A 21,162-nucleotide genomic window follows, 5' to 3' on the forward strand; every position below is an offset into this window, starting at 1 on the left:
TTTGGCTAAAAGTCCAACAAAGTCGGTTGACAGAAAAACATGAAACCCATAGTGGTAATAAATCAAACACGTGGTGGGCATAATCCAAATCAAGAAATTAGACCAAATGTTAGACTCAAAAACAGAAAACAATTATACTATTGGATCAAAACAACTAATTAATCATATTATTGACTATATAAATTAACTATTCGATCAATACAGAATTGAAAATAAATTTTGTGAATATTATATGAATAAGAGGAATGAATTAAAAAACATACCTGGATGCAAAATGACGTAAAGGAGATAGCAATGGGTATATGAATTATTTTTTCACGAGAAATTAAATATTCTTCTACTTATTTTTTCTATCTATCTTCCTAACAAACATAATTAAAAATTTATCAATTTGATTAAATATGACAAGTGTTATAATTTTAAGTCTATAGGAAGATAATACGAGAAAAAAGTAAAAGGATATTTGATTTCTTCTTTCTCATTTTTTTTATTGAGAACTAAATAACTTGTAGGATAATAAACAAGTTAAAAACATGTTTTTTTTGAAAACTTATAAGAGCTGCATGATTCTTGGAGTAAATTATAATCCTCAAAAGGGATTTGATTGACTCACCTTTTTCCCAATAATGAATCATGAAAAGATTTGAAACTGAAAAACACTTTCAAACATAAACAAGTAAAATTCCACGATAGTAATTCATGAAAAGATATGAAAAACAACTTTTATTGAAAAATACTTTCAGACATAAACAAGTAAAATTCCACCTAATGTATCATAAATTCTAACTTTATTTTTTCTGTAATTTTTAATTCGTCTTGTACAACTATTTTAATGATATGTACAACACACCAAGTATTAAAGAATATATTGTCTAAAAAGGTTTTAAGCATAATTTAAGACAATTATGGTGCTGATATTATTTGAAACGTCATCAAGTGAAATTGAAAAACAAATTAGAATAGGATAATAACTTCATGTATTATATAAATTCGAACCGATATGTATGTAATAAAAAATTTGAAGGACTATAGTTGGTTTCATCATTACTCCAAGTTTGCGGGTGGAACCATTGTACCATAACGAATAGACATGAATTAACATTTCTATATGGAGTGATCCAAACATCACATATAGAAAAATAAAATAATTATACTTTTCAAATCTTATAATCTTTTCTTTTCTTGCTTCGGTAACAAATTTTATTACATCTCGTCAAAGGCAGCATGAGTAACAGGATAATAATGTGGTTGAAACTTCATTTAGATAAATTCTGTAAGTCATAGGTTGTCGAATGGAAGCACTTCTTCGATGACAAACTTTACAAAAACTATTTGTACATTGTCCTTGTTGTGATAAATAAACCACCATCCGATATGATACTAGATTGTGTTGGATTGAACACCACTTTGAAAGCCTGCTGCTATATAGGGTTATAAAATTTGCCACAAATTTCTGCATAAAGTGTTTTGTTCTCCATCATTCACGATACAATAATTGCACTTACACGAAATGACTTTGTTTCAATACATTTACCAAATTTCACCACATCTAACATTTTGCTTAGATTTATGATCCGGTAACTCCGTTACTACCAAAGGAAGCGGAAGCAAAAGATTATGAGGTTGTCGTATTTTCAAGATTAAGAGAATAAGAATGTTGTTATGGTGTGTTGAAACCAAATGAACAAACACATAGTTATGCTAAGCCTAGAAGGGAAATGATAATTGTGGGGGTTATATTATTTATATATTTATTTATAACGATTACATTTAGATATGTTTTTTTTTTCTGGATTACTTACGGCTTTTTATGTAGTAAAAATCTAATTTCAAAATTATAAAGATCTGGTCGATCCATGTTAGACAGATCGGTTACCCGATATAATCAAATCGGTTTACAAAAAATCCGGACCTCGACATGTTCTCCTAATGGACCGAATGTTAGCCCACTTTTCCTCCCGGTATGACATTATACCTCGAGAAGTCTAAATAATACAATCCTCATCTAGCCTGAAATTTGAAGAGACAAATGGTGTGTTCGACAAAACTAGCTGGTAGCGAGTAGCTTGTAGCGTTTTGTTAAACGCTACATGAAGTAACATTTGGATTTGTAGCGTTTTGTTTAAACTAAACACTAGAAGCTTGTAGTGCCAAACGTGATTTTTTGTTCAAAACGGAGCGTTTTGTCAAACATTAAAAGCTAAAAGCTCTTAAACGCTCCCACACGCTTCGTGTTGAACACGCTCAAAACAAAGTCCGGCTAGGCACAAATGACTCTCCAACAATGAGAGACACTCCTAAGAATTGATCGGATTTCATAATAAAAAAAAGTCTAGTTTCCTTTGTGCACCTCTAAGCTTGATTGCCCGTGTAAGCCCACGAGCCGGGTGCCCATTGCATAAAGATTGAAACCAATAATTTAACTTCAAAAACAACTTCACATTTCTATTAAAAATAATTATAAGTAAAGAATATGCTCGTTTAGAACAAATCTAGGGACCCTTTTTTCTAAATAAAAAATGTCTTCCTTCTAATTAACAATTCCAGGTTATTAGAGACCTTGATTCCAATATCTTATTTAGCTTAAAAGAACATCATATACTTATAAAATTTTGCATTAAAGTCTTCTATTTTGCTTTGAACACTCTGGAAAATTCATATTCCCAAAGACGCATTCAAAAAAATCAGACTTTGAAAAGTCATGTAAATTAAAAATAATAACATTATTTGATTTTCAAATGGTCAACTCTAGGGTACCAAGGGTCATGAAATGCACCGCATCAAAACGACATCGTTTGGCCAGTTTTCACCACTAACAATGTCACTTTCCCTTCTCTCTATCTCTGTTGGCACTGCCTCCTCCAGTTGATTTAAGAGCCTTGTACTCCCCCATCTAATCTTCTCTCTCATCTCTATGATCAAAAGGCTCTATGTTCAATCTCGTTGACCCAAATCAAACCCTAAACACTTTAAATCTTCAAAGAAGGAAACAGTTTCAAAGTGAATCGGAACTTCAAGATCTGTTCGATTAACTAAATCTCAGATTTCATCGTGTTCAGAAAAGGTAAGATCCGTTTTCCGTCTTTGGCTATCTATTTGATCTTCAAGTTTTCTTGAAATCAGTTGATAAATGATGGATTTTTTTTCGATCTATTGCTTTCTGGGTTTGATCTAAAGAGGGGTTTTGTTGTTTTTGTTTGATTTGTTGCAGATCTGGTTGAATTATAGAGAAATTCGAAAACCCCATCTGTAAAAATTGAATCTTTAATATGTCAATCCTCTTGCCCAAAACCGATTCGGTTCAAATTAGAGAGGTATGGAACGACAATCTTGAAGAAGAATTTGCTTTGATTCGAGAAATTGTCGACGATTACCCTTACATCGCAATGGATACCGAGTTCCCAGGTGTTGTTCTACGTCCACTGGCACAATTTAAGAATATTAACGACTATAACTATGTAACTTTGAAGGATAATGTCGATATGTTGAAGTTGATTCAGTTGGGTCTCACTTTCTCCGATGAAAATGGGAATCTACCAACCTGTGGCTCCGATAAGCCTTGCATTTGGCAGTTTAATTTCCGCGAGTTCAATGTGAACGAAGACATCTTTGCTAATGATTCAATCGAGATGCTAAAACAGTGTGGGATTGATTTCAAGAAGAACAGTGAAATGGGTATTGATGCAAATCGATTTGGAGAGCTCTTAATGTCTTCAGGTGTTGTTTTGAATGATAATATCTGTTGGGTAACTTTCCATAGTGGGTATGATTTTGGATACTTGCTTAAATTGTTGACCCGAAAAGAGTTGCCTAAATCTCAAACAGGGTTCTTTGATTTAATCAAGATTTATTTCCCAATTATTTATGATATCAAACATTTGATGAGGTTTTGCAACTCTCTTCATGGTGGATTGAATAAGCTTGCGGAGATTTTGGAAGTTGAAAGAATTGGTGTTTGTCATCAGGCTGGATCTGATAGTTTGCTTACTTCTCATGCTTTTAAGAAGTTGAAAGAAGGTTATTTTAATGGAAACACAGAGAAATATGCAGGTGTTTTGTATGGTTTAGGTGTTGAAGATGGTGAAAAGTAAGTAGGAAATGACCAAATGTAATTTGTGATATGTTGAAGTTTGTTTGATTTAGTATGGGAATGTGTTTCAATCTTGTGTACACAAATGGCGAAAGAGTTGTTTGTTTTATGGTCTTTTTTTTTCTTCGGATCTTTTTATGTAACCAAATGCCGAAAGGGTCTTGTAGTTTGAGTACTGTAAATTATTACAGTTAGTGTTTTAAATAACAATCTTAACTTTTCACTTATGTTTTGCATCTTGATTCCTGTTTTTTCTTGTGTTGATGACTTGATGTGTTATTGTGAATTTGTGATAGTATCAAATTCTTGAGACGTTTGATGTGGGGTTCTTGATTAAGTTGTGATGATGGTGGTGGGAATGGTGGTTTGTGGTGGTTCTTGTAGAAAGTAGTGGTGGTGAACGGAATTATGGTTATGATGATGATGGTAATGATGATCATGGTGGGTGATGGTGTATAGAACCATACTTATGAGTTATGACAATGGTGGTGCATATGGAACATAAGCTTATTAAAACTTTGTTTAAACAAAGTTGAAACTATTTTGGTAAATAATTTATTATATGAGAGATGAATCAATATAAACACTAGATAGCATACTAATTTATGTTTAATGACTGGGCCAAAAAACAATCCTTGGAACTTGGGGCAATATTGTAAAAACTATAAATGGGCTAATCGATTTAGGCATCAATTTTTCTTCTGGTTTTGATTTTCAGGCGAGAGACGGTTCTTAAACCCTCGTTCGGCTCGATGATTTGTTAGGAGATGGGACCTAGCCTCTAAATTCCCTTATGTTTTTTCTTTAGACAAGAGGAAGTCGTGCTTCAATTCCGAGAGATGGGCAGGTGACAAGTTTATTTGGGACTGGAAGAAGCAGCCAAGAAATCAGAATGAGTTGATTGAGCTCAACCTGCTCAACAACCTGGTCGGACTTTTTAAGAGTTTCGGCGGTTCTGACTCTTGGAGGTCAAAGATGCCGAGAGATGACAAGTTTTATGTCAGTAGTTTAAGGGCTATTATAGACAACAAATTGACGGTTCTGATAATCTCACAGTTTGGACCCATCTTGTTCCTCTTAAATGCAATTGTTTCACTTAGAGGGTTTGTTTGGGTCGTATTCCTTCGACGATGGCTTTAGCTCGGAGAGGTGTTCACATCAACTCCAATTTTGTTAGCTTCGCGGTTTCTTGGGAGAATTGACCTAAAAAACGAAAGATTTTCATTGTCATTTGCTATGGATTCTTGTGGTGTGCTTTGAAGGCTAGAAATGATGTTTGGTTCAATGGGCTTTACATCTAACTCTTCCAAACTGGTGGATAATGTATTTTCCTTGGGTTTTAATTGGTTAAAGAATATGGGTAAATTTGATAATTGTAAGTGGGAATTATGGTGTTCTCTCTTTGATATTTTGTAAGTGTCATCTGTTTTTTTCTTTTACTCTGTCTCTTGTAACACCCGCAGATTCGGGTTAGTCAATTAAAATAAAATAGACTATAAAATGACATTTTATAGAATATTATTTAGGATAAATAATCTTAACCAAAGTCGTAGTATATGTGACAATGATTCAGTACATATAAAGAACGTTGAAATCCGACTTTGTATGAAGAAGTTATGCTTATTCGAAGTTTCGCGATTAAACCAACACGACTCTGCGTATCGTAGAAAGAGAATTTTCGATAAATTACTTTTTAGCCTAAGTGGCCTAAACGAAAGTTTTAGTAGTCGTTAAACCGAGAGTGTGCATATAGAGAACATCTAAATCTAACTTCGTGAGAGGAAGTTATGATTTTTCTAAGATTCAGCATAACAGTATACAACACAGAAATCGAATTTTAGATCGGTCGATTTTTAGCCGAAATAATCTAAAACGAGAATCGAAGATCTCGTTAATAGAAGTTCAACGATATAAAGACAGTCGAAAACGGACATCGGATGAGAGAGTTATGCATTTTATACGGGCTTTAACAGTCTAAGCCTATGTGAAATAAATAAAGTCAAAATTAGGCGATGAAGTCTAAATGAAAGTTGTAGATCTCGTTGAGAGCTTTCAAGGGATATAAAGAACTTCGAAAATGGAGCTCGTATTAAAAAGTTATGACATTGTTGAAAATATGGAAAATTGTATGCACAAAGTGCGTTGCGTGCGCTGATGACGTGGCACCATGAGAGGGCGCCACATGGCATGGTTGGGAGCCGCTTCATCCGAGAGACACATCGACGTGGCTCCATAAAAATGCAACACGTGGCTCCATAAGATCATGACACATGTCACATTCTAGAAAGAGGCGAGGTGGGCGAACAGCGACGCGATACGTGGCAGGAGGCTGAAGGAGCCAGCAAGGCAGCCATACGCGGCGCACCCTGGACCTCGCGCGACACACCTCTGCTAGATGGCTATAAATACCTCCGAATTCTTGCTTATTTCCACACAATTCCTTCACACGTCTCTCTAAACTATCTAGCTCTCAAAATAGGCTTTCTTCCTAACCTTTAGAATATTTTAGTATAGTCTCGGGAACTCTAAGAGCCCAATGAGAAGGAGCATTCGGGTCGAAATTATGTTCGCGTATTTTCCCAGTTTTCTCTTAAAACCTCTTTGAGTTAAGCTACACTCTATTTCTTTCAATGTAACTTATATTTATAGTCATAAGTTGTTATTATGAACCTATAAATAAGGTTTATCAGTAATTCTATGCCATGATATTTATTGATCTACTTACGGTAGAGGTGTCTAGAATGGTCATGTTGGCTTGGTTGTTGGATTTCAGAAAATCTATTATGCCGAAATGATCTTGCCTCCCAACTGTCTTGCCTGGCTGATCCTTACTTGATAGATCTTGATGTAGACATTGAGATTAGTGAAGAATCTAGACTATAATTATTATAGTCACCAGGCTTTACGAAACTAGACTAAGGCTTAGTACTTTATGCGTCTAGGTCTTTTCAAAGTACGAAGTAAAGCTCTGCCAAAAAAATCGCCACTCACTTTTTTTATCAAGTGAGTGCATAGTCCATTTCACGAACATAATTTTAATACAAGTATTAATTAAAGTATTAAATATATGTTAAATAGTTTATATGTGAGCTATATGCTTATTTCCTGGAATATGTGTTAAGAACATATTTAATAATATATGATATACAAACCAAGTACGATTCTATATGCGTTAAGTTTTATATATATATATATATATATATATATATATATATATATATATATACATATTATTTCATGATAATAATAATAATATAATATCAGGAGTAGAGCATCATTGTCTTACTAGAGATAAAATAAGACTAACACAAAAGACCTAAATTAATATTGGGTAGTATCTCCTTAAGAATACCCGTGAGATATTTACGGAGAGTGGAACTCTAACATTCGTCTATGGTCCGAGAGTATGGATTAGGTATAGTCATCTGTCACTGATCCGAGAGTATGGATTAGGCATAGTCATTTGTCATTGATCCGAGAGTATGGACTAGACATAATCATTTGTCACTGATCCGAGAGTATGGATTAAACATAGACATTCATTCCTAATCCGAGAGTATGGATTAGATATAGTTATTTGTCAAGAATCCGAGAGCATGGATTAGACATCGACATTCATTCCTGATCCGAGAGCATGGATTAGGTAAAGCCATTCTTTTTTTAATTCGAGAGTATAGATTATGTCATTGTATAGGATTAAAGTGTGAGGATCGACGAAATGGGGAAGATTGCTTATATGATAGATATTTGTATATCGCGAATTTTGATATATATATATATATATATATATATATATATATATATATATATACATACATACACATATTATGGCATTGTGGGATTGAAATCTCTATATACTCACTAGGTTTCCCAACCTGACTCACTCAACTTCTTTGTATCACAGGTAGCAATACAAATGTACATGCACAATGAGAAATTCAAGGAGATGTAGACCGTTAGTATATTGAAATATTGTAAGTTTTCATTTATGCTTATGTTTTATATCAGTTATGACATCCTGAGTTTTAAAATATAAACAAAATACATTTCTTCGAAAATGTTTTGATAATATCATTATCATGTTTTTCGGACAAATTCCGCATAATTAATCTTTTTAAAAGAATACTCTGATTTAATAAACATAAATAAATCAGTCTTTTCTGGCCGTAAAAATGGAGATGTCACACCTCTCTTCTTGTTTGGCTGTGGCTTTTAATAAATTCTGCCCTTTCCCAAAAAGGAAGGTTCTATTATATTTATAATTTAATAATAGATTAAATACAACATATCATTACTAATGGTTCGAAGAGGAATGGTAATTGTGTTTAGAATATTTATGGTGGTATTGTTAGATGGTACAAATGTTCTATTAAATTTTGAGGGAGGGGACGGTTATATTTATTATTTGGGTACATATTTATTTATCTTTTATTACATATTTAGGGCATCTTCATTGGCGGAGCTTCATTAGGGCAAGGGGGGCTGTGCCCCCCCCCCCCCCTGATTTTTTGGTTTGATATAGTCCTTCTAGTTCCATTTTATACATTTTAGACCCAAAAAATATAAAACTTTGGCTGTCCCCCCCCTACTTACCAATTTTTATACATATTATATTTTTGGCCCCCTCGAATTAAATGTTGAAGCTCCGCCCCTTGGCATCTTCAACCAACACTAAAACATACTAAATCACCTTTTACATTAAAATATATAGTGTAATGCTCTAACTCTATTTTATACTTAATATCATATAGTGTTGGTAAATAATGTAACACTAAATATAATGTAATACTATTCATCAACACTATATTTAGTGTTAAAGTTTGATCTAAAGTTTGAACTTACATACTTTTAGTTTAGTTTTTTTTATATAATTATAGTTTATATTTAATATTTTTACCTATGTTATTATTTAATAATTTAAAATGCAATACAAGATTTATATAAAACACATAATGATATATATTATAATCCTAGTAGTATAAAAAACATAAATAATTCCATGTGGTATTTATATAACATGATAATCGATGATGAACATGATCTTGATGTACCAATTAAAGTTACAATAGAAGTACCACCTATAGATCTGGAAACAATGATAAATAATGATAACAAATTCTAATATTTGTTTGCTCGGTATAGACACATCAAAGATAAAGAAGCTAATTCCGATCTACAAAATGCTTTAATTGACCAATTATGAGAAAACATTTTAACGCATAAATATGTAATATTTATTGAAGTGTTTGTGTAATATTTCCAAAATGCATGTATGATATTTATTTTGATTTTTGTTAAATTTTATTTTGTTTTATTTAAGGAATGAGTTGTTTCAATAATACGATTATATATGAATAAGTAATTATGGTTATAGATTTTTAATAATAAATTTTATATAGTTATATATTAAGCTATGGATCGAGTTTGTAAAATTTTAATAAATATAAAGGTTGTTTTTATAAAATTATAAAAACAAGATAGACAGGAATATACATAAAATATTCTTGTAACATCTGTTTTCTTGGATGAATCGAACTAGGCTTTTAGAGGGTCAAATGTTGGATTATTTTGGAGAAAAAGGGTCCTCATGACGTGAGGAGGGCCGCATGAAGATTTTATCCGGGACTGAGCTCAAAACGTGAGCAATAAGAGCTCACGACGTGAGGATCGCTGCAGCCCAAGCCCATGAAGTTTTAGGGTTTCCCACGTATTTAAGGCCCCTTAACTCGGTTTTAGAGTTCATTTCTCAGCCTCCACCTTCCCCTAACTCAGAAAACCCTAACCCTAATCCATCTTGGTGATTTTGGATCCATTTTAGTGTTTTGGTGGCTAGAAGAAGAAGAAGGAGAAGTTCTAGAGTGTTGGTTCAACAAGGAGGCTTCATCATCATCAACCTGTGCACATTTTGGACCATTGTAAGTGTCCAAGATTCAATCTTTATGAGCTCAAATTGCTACATCTAAGTTCTAAGCTCCTTTTTGGCATGTTTATGATGGATTGCATGCTTGGAATCCATAAAGTTGGCAACTTTATGGATCAATGAGTCATTCTCTGTGATTTAGTCTTATGGATCTGAAGTATGGTTATAATTTATGAATCTTCTTTGAGTTTGGGGCCATTTCTTGTCATTTTGACCTAAGATGGGTTTAGGACATGCTTGGGGCATGCATGTCCATCAAGTAATAGTTTTTATTGGCCTTTGGAGTCAATGTTAGCTTCTGGAAGAATTAGGATTGAAAGCTCAATGGATTAAGGACTTAAAAGTTGGATTTTTAGCCTCAACCTATTATCACGACGTGAGACACAAGGTCTCACAACGTGATGTTTCTGGTTATCTACTTGAGGCTCACGACTCGAGAAGGCTTCTCATGACGTGAGGGCAACCCCATTGACTTTCCCTTGGCTAAGTTGGCTAGGTTGAGTCGTGATGAGTTGAGATTTGATTAAGTGAGCTCTCATGACGTGACCAAGGCTGGCCACAACGAGATGTGGTTTTGGGCCTTGTTGGGCCATTTTGGGCTTTGAGTTGCCATCTTGGGTTTTTTTGTGATTGGGCTGGGCCTCGGTCTTGGGCCAAATAAGAAAAGGGTAAAATGGTCTTTTACCCTTTAGGAAGTTGGTTTATGGAGTGGGCCTTGGATTTTGGATTATCGAGATAATTATTCATTAAGATTGTATTTTGTTAGTTGGCGCGAGGCTATCCGGTTCAGCAACCCGAGCAGGAATTTGATTATCAGCGGATTGAGGTGAGTCCTTCCTCACTGTACTTGCAGGTCGAAGGCACCAAGGCCTACCCTTTGGATTTGATATTCTGTTATGTGATAGTATGTCATCGTGTTGTAGTGATCTGTTAGATCGGTATCCTGGTATATAGGATGATGCTATGCGTAGTGATCTGTAGATATGCCTGACTGTCTGTAGACTGTTTATATGTTTATCTGCTATATGGCTACATATTGTTGGTGGTTGAGGCTTTACTGCTATGTGCGTGAGCTAACATATCTGGGGCATTCCAACCTGATGGTTGATTGGGCCGAGGGTATTCCATCCCAAGGATGACTAGACCCGTTATATATATTGGAATTCCAACCTGGGGTATTCCATTTTGATGGATGACTGGACATGGATGTTGACTGGGCATGGTGATATTCCAACCCGATGGTTGATTGGAACCGACATGCTTGTTATGATATATATTGAGACTAGACTGCTTTGTGCATCAATCAACAGGCCGGGGGTATTCCAACCCGATGGTTGATTGGACCAAACATGCTTAAGATACGAGGGTATTCCATCCCGAGGATGACTGGGCCCATCGTAGATATGTCTGGTATTCCAGCCCTAGGCTGATTGGGCCAGTCATGAGTGTTTGTGCATGTGATTTGTTTGTGTGGTGGTATATTGGAGGAATTCACTAAGCTTTGTGTTTACAATTTTGGTTTATGGTTTCAGGTATTTCAGAGGACCGTGGCAAGGCGAAGGCGTGACCGTACACATCATTGGTTTTACGACTGATTGAATCTTGGTTTTACCTGTAAATATATCTTTCAGAATGACGAAGACTTTAGAATGAGGAAGGCCAGTATTATGTTAGAATAAGGAAGGACAATATTCTTTGGGTTCTCATATAAAATTCTTTGGTTATGATCATGTGGTATGCATTATGTCAGAATCACTAAAGTTTGTAAGGGTATTTTATCATAGGATTTGATAATGTGTATTTTTTTGGCATAGACATGAGCATTGCATATATTAAATGATGAAGATAAACGTGTTCTCATAGAATGATATTCTTATAAAATGTAATTCTCGTCCGATGTTAGTCTTATAGAATGCCATTCTCGTAAGAATGGTTGGAATCAAGTTGACTCTGGACCATTGAAGAAGATCAAGTGTATTTTTTCAAGAAATGTATATTTAAGTATGTTATTTTTTTTAAGAATTTATTTCATTTTTATGACATTCTGTTAGAATATGTATAATTATACTAAAATGTATCGAATTATATATGTATGAATCTACATTTAGATGTCCATGAATATCAAAGGATCTTGTTGTTTTTCAACTAATGTTCAAGAATGTTGTCTTCTTAAAGAAGTTCATTTAATCAAAATATGTATTCTGTCAGAAATATGTATTCTGATATTCTTGTAGAATACCATTCTGACAGAATAAAACCGGTATAATTAAAAACTATGTTAGAATTCAAATCGAATTAACTAAAAAAACCAGAATTTTTAAATCAAGAGAATAAATTATCCCCAAAAATCTGGAATTTTCCCTTTTCAAAATTTATCTCAATTGTCTAAAATACTATTATAGTGAAGTTAGATGGTTTTTTTCAATTATTTTTATTTCAATAATATTTATTAATCACTTTCTTAAAATAAGCAAAATAATTAGTCCACAATCAACCCTACATCCACACAATAAATAGTTAGAATAAAACAACCTAGCCATATATATATATATATATATATATATATATATATATATATATATATATATATATATATATTAGTCATTATAATTTTGTATACATTAGGTTACTAGGTGTGGACAACATGTTAATACATGTTATCATACCAAAAAGCTACCACCTCACATTAGAGCTGGCAAAAATCGACCCAACCCGCCAACCCAACTCAAAATTAGCGGGTTGAGTTGAGATTTTCAACCCAATTAACTTAAATGAGTTAACCCGTCTAGCCCATTTAATTTAATAGGTTGGGTTGGATAAAAAATTATCAATCAGTCAACCTATTTAACTTTAATATATATATTTAATTTAATATTATTTGAATATTATCATGTAAGTATTAATTTGTAAATTGTAATGTTGCATTATTATTATCTATGTTTAATAAAATTCAACCATAATTTCCATCCTTTTTTAGCGCTGAAAATACTGGTCACTCTCCAAAATCACTGTGAAATTAAACATTTTTAAAGTTATTTGAACAATTTATTTGTATTTATGAATTAAGATTGTGCTTTTGTCATAATTATAAAGTTTTATTTACGTTTTATAATTGAAGTGGTATAATATTTAATTATATAATTTATTTAACTGATTTTAAATGGGTTAACCCAAATTTAACCAATTTATTTAATAGGTTGAGTCAGGAACTACATAAGCATATCAACCCGGTGACAACCCATTTATTTAAAAGGTTAGGTTGTGTTGGAAATAGCAACCCATTTAAGTAAACATGTTGGGTTGGATTGAAAATTTCAACACAATTATTAAATAGGTTGAACCCGAATCCAATCCAAGTTGACCCATTGCTACCTCTACTTCACATGCTATGTAAACCATTGTGTTATAACATTAATTGTGGAAATGAACGACATGTTTTAAAACCCACTAATTTCTATGTCATCATTTTTTTTTGATTTTTTTTGATTTATTTACTTTCTGTTTTTTTCCAATTTGTTTTTTTTATGTTATAGTATTTATAAAAACAAATATAAATTAATAAAACATGCTATTTAATTAAATCCTAAATTAAAAATAACATTTAAAAACTAAAAATAACATTATACATTTGTACGTCTGACGATGTTGGCGTTTTAATCAATTTTGGATCTTCTCACAATCTCCTATATTTTTTTATACTAAAAAATGTGACTTATTTCGATGCGATATTGCTCCCTGGTGGCTTCAAACAAATCAAAATCGTTCGTACCACTTTGCTTTTGCGAAACAAGGTTGTTGTAGATCGTATTAAACTTGGTGTGCCTACGACTGATTGGAGTCTACCTTCTAGTAAGCATATCAGTATTGCGATATGGAGGTTTCTTCATAAATGTGTGAAATTTTCTGAGCATCACTTCCCAAAAACCAATTCTCCTCATATCGTTTCCTACAAGTTCATTTTTGGAAGTCCCGCACAACGCTACCGCCAAAGCGTACTCCTCCTCCGGTGTCCACCATAGTGAAGGTTCTTCGCTTTCCGTAATTGCTTTACCTTTATTTCCCCTTTTTCCTCTACTTCTTCGACTACCTCCCGCTTGCGTTTCAGCAACCATATCTCGCGTAGATTGTGTGAGTGGTGGTTGTGTGGTTGTTTGTGACACGGAAGAAAAAGTATTGAAAATTTGTTGTTGTAGGTTTGGGTTTTTGTTGAACGTAGGGCGATGTAGGAAATTATATTGAGGGTGAGATGAGATTAAAATAGTTTCTTTAAAATGATATTTGTGGTGAGTTTTGAGAGTTGAGGATGTTCATATAATCTCATATTACGTGAACCCGGTCGGAACGGATGTGTTTTTGTTTGGTGGAGAGGTATTTGAGTTTTGCTCCATAGTTGAAAAAATGAATTGATTTTTGAATATATTGAGATAAAGAGAAGAATGTTGTAATACAAATTTTATGTAAATATAACATATATAGGTAAAAATTTATATGTAATTTTTTTTTAATTTTTAAATTTGACTATTCGCAAAGGTCTTTTGGCCATTCAAAATTGAAAATAAGCTTGTTACGAGTCGCTTTGATGACAACGGGAGATAACATAACAAGTGGGAGGCAGTGTTTGCGCAGTTACCACGTCATTGAGGGTTCGTCACGCCGACTCTAACGCCCCTCAACGGGCCCATAACATGTAGTCTTACAACTTACTAAAATGAGTAAATTACACGAATGGTCCCTATGGGTTTAGGGTAATTTGCGCATTTGGTCCCTAACTTATTTTTTTAACTCGGAAGGTCCCTACTGTTTGTTTTTGTTACAGGATTGGTCCATGTATTACCTAAAAAAAACTATTTAGCCTTTGATTTTTTAATTTATTTAAATAAACACACCCCAACCCCACTCCCCTCACCTTGCCTTACTTACCCCATCATTTTTTCCTATTTAAATAATAGTCTTTTTAGGTAAGATAGGGACCACGCGCGTAACAAAAACAGACAGTAGGGACCAAATGCGTAACAAAAACAAATAGTAAAGACCTGATGAGTTAAAAAAATAAGTTAAGGGACCAAACGCATGAATTACCCCAAACCATAAGGACCATTCGTGTAATTTACTCTATTAAAATAATTCATCCCAATATAGTATCTAAGTGATAAGTGATAGGGGTGTTCAGAGGGCGGTTCGGTTCGGATAGTAATAAAATTGTGAGCCGTGACCACGGGGCGGGTACCTCATGTGCACTAACCGAAACCGAACCGTATTAACAAAAAAACTGAACCGAACCGAACCGTATGAAAGGGGGTAACCACGGTTCGGTTCACGGGTACCCGGTAAAATATAAAAAATTAAATTCAATTGAAACTACAAACTCCATTTTAGTTATCTCTTTCTTAAAATTAGTAAGTCAAAGAGTTTAATAAAAACATAATGAAGTTTAAAAAATATAATGAAGTTCATATATCATATATTATAATTTGTATAATAAATACAATAATAAAAATAACAAGAAAATCAAATGAATTTAGAATTACAAAATTGGAGTTGTCGATATGGATTTTTGTTTAGGTTATTGGACTCGTAGATCAATCGAAAAAATACTAAAGAAATAATATATTTTTTTTACTTTATATATATATATATATATATATATATATATATATATATATATATATATATATATATATATACTATCAAACGGTTCGGTTCGGGTATCCGTGGATACCTAACTATCAAAACCAAAAACCGACCCGTTGATATCCGGTTTTTTCGGTTTCGGTTTTTTTCGGTTACAGTTTTTTTCGGTTTCGGTTTTTTCGGTTTCGGATTGGCCGGTTCGGCTCGGTTTTGCGGTTTTTTTGCACACCCCTACTAAGTGATTTTGTATTTTAACAAATATAGATATATAATTATTTATTTCGGATGTAATCAATTTTAAACATATAAAATGAATAATCAATTTGTAATATCAAATGAAATAGTTTCCTTCGTCTTCAAGCGTCTGTGGTCTCTCGCGATTCCAAAGAATTTCTCTTCGTCTCTTTCTCTCTAAAACAGTTATCGAAATTGATCGGGAGTAACACAGTTTCCTCCCTTCTTTGGATTCCCAATGGATACCCCAAGCTCTTGGGATTCCTTGCGAAAACAGGTTTGTTTTTATGTATTTGATCCTCTTGTTTCTACATATCTTTATTTTGATGGTTGAATTTCAATTTTCCGATTTTTGTGCCTCTGCTATCCTAAATTGTATGCGATTTTGTGTGAATGGAGCTACGTTTGGGTATAGCGCAAGCATTTGTTGTTTTTAGGATTCGTTAGTCCATGGGAACGTTTGAATTAGTTAGGGTTTTTATAGACAACGATTAGCGGGATCTAGACTGGGATCTAGACTGGAACAATTTGGTTCGGATGTTGAGAAATTGTGATTCTAAGCATTGGTCAGTGTTAGAAATGATTGATTTGTGGTAGGATTGAAGCTTTCTTACTGGTTGAATCTCACATTTTTGTCATTTAGATTTACATCTTCTTAGAAAAAGTAACCATTGCTTAAGTACTCTATGATGAATCTGATTCTGATTTTGATTTTGATTTTGATTTCCTATATCGATAGTAAGAACAAATTGTTATATCAGTCATGTAGATACATAGATCCACAACTATACGGGATTGTTTCAACTGATTAACTATTACAAAACACTCCACACATTCTGAAGCTGCTAGGAAATGGAGAAAAGAACTTTCTTCATCTTTTCGCTTGTCGACTATTGAGTTGTTTATGATGTATGACATTGACTCCTTTAGTGTTTCATGATCTCATATATTTATGGATGTTTCTGTAGGCAAGAAATCTTGAAGCAGAGTTGGATGATCAAATGCATTTATATCGTAAACTAGTGTCTACAAAAGTCGATGATGGAAACGAGAGTAGTAACCTTGGATCGAGTATAGAACAGCTACTTAAACACCTACAACAAGTAATTTCCCAAATGCAAGCGTGGGTGTCATCAGGTGGATCAGAAATCTTTTCTCATACATTGACTCGTCATCATGAAATTCATCATGATCTCACTCAGGTACACTTCCTTTTTCTGTTTTTCATCTAAACATCAAGAAATTCATCATGAGAAATGGAAATTTTTGTTAAAATTTTAGGAGTTCAATCGACTTCGTTCTAGTCTTAGAGCTAAAAGAGAGCATGCATCATTGCTTGAAGATTTTCGTGAGTTTGATAGAGCAAGATTAGATATAGAAGAGGGTGGTGGGTCCCACGAACAGTCTCTTCTTAAGGAACGTGCTACTCTCATGAGAAACACAGGACAGGTACTAATTACTACGGTATGTTTTTTGAAATACAAGGGTAAAATGGTCATTTACCATATAAGGGTAAAATGGTCATTTACCCATTGATTTGGTTTATTAAGTACAGAAAAGAAACACGTTTTATGACTGTATTACAACACTTTATATAATAACAAAGTTAAGTTAAACAAATACTAATTTTTTTTGAAATAATTACATAAGGGTATAGTTGTCATTTCACATGGATTATGAGTTAACATGTGAACAAAAACCCAACTTGTATTATGTTTAGTTTTTTACTTAAAATTATATATTGTATCTTGTATTTAGTACTTACATATAAAGGATCCCTACATATAATCACATAAGGGTAAAATTGTCATTTTACATATAATTACATAAGGGTAAATATGTCATTTTATTGTTGTGCAGATGGATGGTGTAATATCCCAAGCACAAGAAACCCTGCGTGCGCTTGTGTTTCAACGGTCAACATTTAGAGGAGTGAATTCGAAACTTAGCAACGTTAGCAGCCGCCTTCCAACTGTACGTAAAACTAAACATTTTTTTTTAAATCTTTTAATTAATTGATTTTATTTCTTTATATTAATAAAAATATTTATGAAATGTTTTTATTTTATTCACAGGTGAATAGCATTATATCCGCGATAAACAAAAAGAAGTCTATGGACACAATAATTCTTTCTTTAGTTGCTTCCGTTTGCACGTTTTTAATTCTGATTTACTGGATCACAAAATAGCAATAAATCATTTTTTTCGTACATTATATATATTTTTTAATTGTAGAATCAACCATTTTCATAGTAAATTTTTGTTTTGAGTTTTAGTTGTATATATTTGAAGGAAATTCATTTTTGGTGATCTTTCAAGTTGTAAATTTCTGTTTGATTGTTATTAACTAATATAAAAACTTGAGTAAATTACATTTTTGGTCCTTATATATATGTTGTAAAAAGTTTTCTATTGTAACTTTTTGGTTTCTATTTGAGCTTCGATGTGTTTATTTTTTTTATATGAAATATGAATGAAAAATGTTGTAAAAAACTTAAATAAGGATGATAATTGGAAGATGATTTTTTTTTGGAATCAAATTTGGGTATATTAAGGACCAAAAATGTAATTTGCTATAAAAGCATTGATTTGATAATACATAAATAGACAAAAAGGATATGAAAGAAGTGTAATGAAAGCAAGAAGGTTAATTGATGTGACAATGTCTTATGTTTTGTTTTCAGACATGGAAATCTTGTAAAGAGATTTGATTTACTTTTTGGTTAGATTAGACATGAAATTGAATCATGTGGAATCATATGCTATGTTTAACAACTACTCCCACTTGTCGCCTCTATCAAATTCTTTAATTCCTAAAAAAAAAATATCATTTATTTTTATTTTTGAGGCAAGTACTATTAACGCTCTTAAATTCTATTTTTTTTTTTGGAAAAGTCAATGTTATAAAAGCTTGTTAAATGTTTCATAAATATCCACTTGATAAATATTTACTTCATGCACTCTTTATAATAGGGTTTTCTATAAGCATTTTCTTTATTTTTCAATTTTACCCTCTGATTTGATTTTTTTTTCTATTTTGTTTTTTTTATTATTTTTATTATTATTATATTAATATTAATATTATTATAAATTTCGAACAAAATTTTATAATTCGGACGACGTTATAAAATTCATAATGTCGTTCGAATTTATAATGTCGTCCGAATTATAAAATTTTGTTCGAAATTTATAATAATAATAATATTAATATTAATATAATAATAATAATGTTTTCAAAACATACTTATTAAAATATTCATTGTTTCGAACAAATCAGTTTCGAAAATTTGAACATACTTATAATAATAATAATGTTCGAAATTTAATATGTTTATATTTATATTTATTTTTTTGAAAACATACTTATTAAAATATTTATTGTTTCGAAATTTATAATAATAATAATAATAATAATAATAATAATAATAATAATAATATTAAAATGTAAAATAACAAATAATTAAAAACTGATTTGTTAAAAATAGTTTTCAAAACATTAAATATAAACATAAACATATTAAAAATAGTTAAAGCTTATGAGAAATTAAATATCATCTAATCTTTTCATCATACTTATCGTCCTATCCATGTAAAATAATGATAAATATCACATTTTAATAAAATCAATAGAAACAAAAATAAAAAAATATTTAATTTTTCAAAACTTAAATATAAATTTTCAAGGAAGAAAGTAATAAAAAACTCATCCACCTTTAATTCAAACAATTAATCTTTTATCTATTGACTTTATACAAGATTGTACTTGAAACCAATTTAAGATTTGTTAACTTTAATTCTAAATCCGTTAATAAATACATATAAATATCAGGAACGCTAGTTTTCCTTCATAGCATTTTCGTATATTGTTTACTATTGTTTAAGATATATTAGGTGAAAACCAAACATTTTCTTCCGATCAGATGTGATATTTCTTTTAGACAAAGAAAGTATCTCCTTATAAGGAAACATAATTCAACGGAAATTGACAACATATTTGATTGAACACGACATGTACAGTTTAAGTTTGAAATAATCTTCCAATAATGAAAATTTATACTGTTCCGTGTTTCTTTCATATTTCTAATGAATCAATGTTGAGATTGAAAGGAAAAAGATCACATCAAATATACAAAGTTGAAAACATTTATATTTATTCAACTTGTTTATAGATCCATATAAAAGGTTTTACACATCAAAATATAATGGATCTTATATCTTTTGACTAACATATATATGCCTTTTAAAAGGTGATAATATTTGTGAAACTCACAAGTAAAACATTTCAACAAATACTTGGCCTTACCAACTAAGTAACTACTTATCTAGAAGTCGATAATATATAAATGTTGGAAGTAAAAATGCAAAATAACACAAACAATTCGAAATTAATATAATGGGTGCTATTATATGTATCACATTCATTCACATAAATCGTCACATCATGGCGTACACAAGCACTATTATATTTACATGAGGGTACACAACAATTTTGGATGGGGGGGGGGGTGTTTACGTATAGAATTTATCAATATTAATTCTGCTATATAAATAAATTATCACATGTGGTGCCTAACACATTCCAGAATTTTGGTCTAGATTATCTGAAAATTTTCGACGAGAAGAAATATGGATTCATAGATAGAGGAAAATACCTTGAACCATGTTAGTTATATGTATTTTTGTTTCAATGATTTGTAGTTAAAAAGTCTAAAAAGTTGTGTTAGAAGAGCGTATAACAAATCCAGAATGCGATGAACAAATATAAAATGTCTTTGTTTTTCCAAATAAAATATAATTTTTTTCGATGTGTCATGATGTATTTAGGTTATTTAAGTCTTGATCGAAGTTGTAGTTAGCTTAAGAACCAAAAATAATATCAATATTACTATGAGAAAGATAAATCCTAGTCCATAATCTGAAGTACAATTTTAAAATGGTTTTTTTTATTATATTTGAAATATATCGATAAGCTTTTCTAGTTTTTTTTTTTTTTTTTTTTTTTTTTTTTTTTTTTTTGGTGGTATAAAATAGGGTTTTCTTAAAAAGGATGTTAGGGTTGTGTGGTACTATTGATAGATCTAGTTCCTATGAGATTTACTGATGGAGTTTGAAAACAAACTTAGTATCATTCCTTAATTAAATGATGCATCTCCTTCTTTTTATTCTCTTGCATATTTAGAAGACGATTTTGAAGAGCTACTATTGTAATCGATTGGGGATTTTCATTACTTGTCAAAGTGGGCGATCCTTACCAACTTACTACAACGAGTTGGTGAGTATCTTCCAA

General features: G+C 31.9%; 1 protein-coding gene and 1 pseudogene across 2 annotated transcripts; both read left to right on the forward strand.

Moving 5' to 3' along the window:
* Window positions 1-2,910: 2,910 nt before the first annotated feature.
* Window positions 2,911-4,317, forward strand: LOC145120218 (putative CCR4-associated factor 1 homolog 7 pseudogene; annotated as a pseudogene). The gene is made up of 2 exons (XR_013714160.1): window positions 2,911-3,064; window positions 3,212-4,317. The product of XR_013714160.1 is annotated as a putative CCR4-associated factor 1 homolog 7 pseudogene (transcript).
* An 11,672-nt stretch (window positions 4,318-15,989) lies between these two features.
* LOC145120543 (Golgi SNAP receptor complex member 1-1-like) lies at window positions 15,990-18,201 on the forward strand. Its single transcript, XM_079056351.1, has 5 exons — window positions 15,990-16,152; window positions 16,844-17,077; window positions 17,157-17,324; window positions 17,736-17,849; window positions 17,951-18,201. The coding sequence occupies exons 1-5, from the start codon at window positions 16,114-16,116 to the stop codon at window positions 18,062-18,064; spliced, it is 669 nt and encodes a 222-aa protein (XP_078912477.1). The 5' UTR covers window positions 15,990-16,113; the 3' UTR covers window positions 18,065-18,201.
* Window positions 18,202-21,162: the final 2,961 nt, after the last annotated feature.

This window comes from Lactuca virosa, chromosome 6 (assembly GCF_052849685.1).
Source record: "Lactuca virosa cultivar CGN04683 chromosome 6, Lactuca_virosa_CGN04683_v6, whole genome shotgun sequence".
Classification (NCBI taxonomy): domain Eukaryota; kingdom Viridiplantae; phylum Streptophyta; class Magnoliopsida; order Asterales; family Asteraceae; genus Lactuca; species Lactuca virosa.

Coding starts and splice junctions, on each gene's coding strand:
- LOC145120543 (XM_079056351.1), top strand. CDS start 16,114: ATGGATACCCCAAGCTCTTGGGATTCCTTGCGAAAACAG. Junction 16,153..16,843: donor GGGATTCCTTGCGAAAACAG/GTTTGTTTTTAT, acceptor ATGTTTCTGTAG/GCAAGAAATCTTGAAGCAGA. Junction 17,850..17,950: donor TTAGCAGCCGCCTTCCAACT/GTACGTAAAACT, acceptor TTTTATTCACAG/GTGAATAGCATTATATCCGC.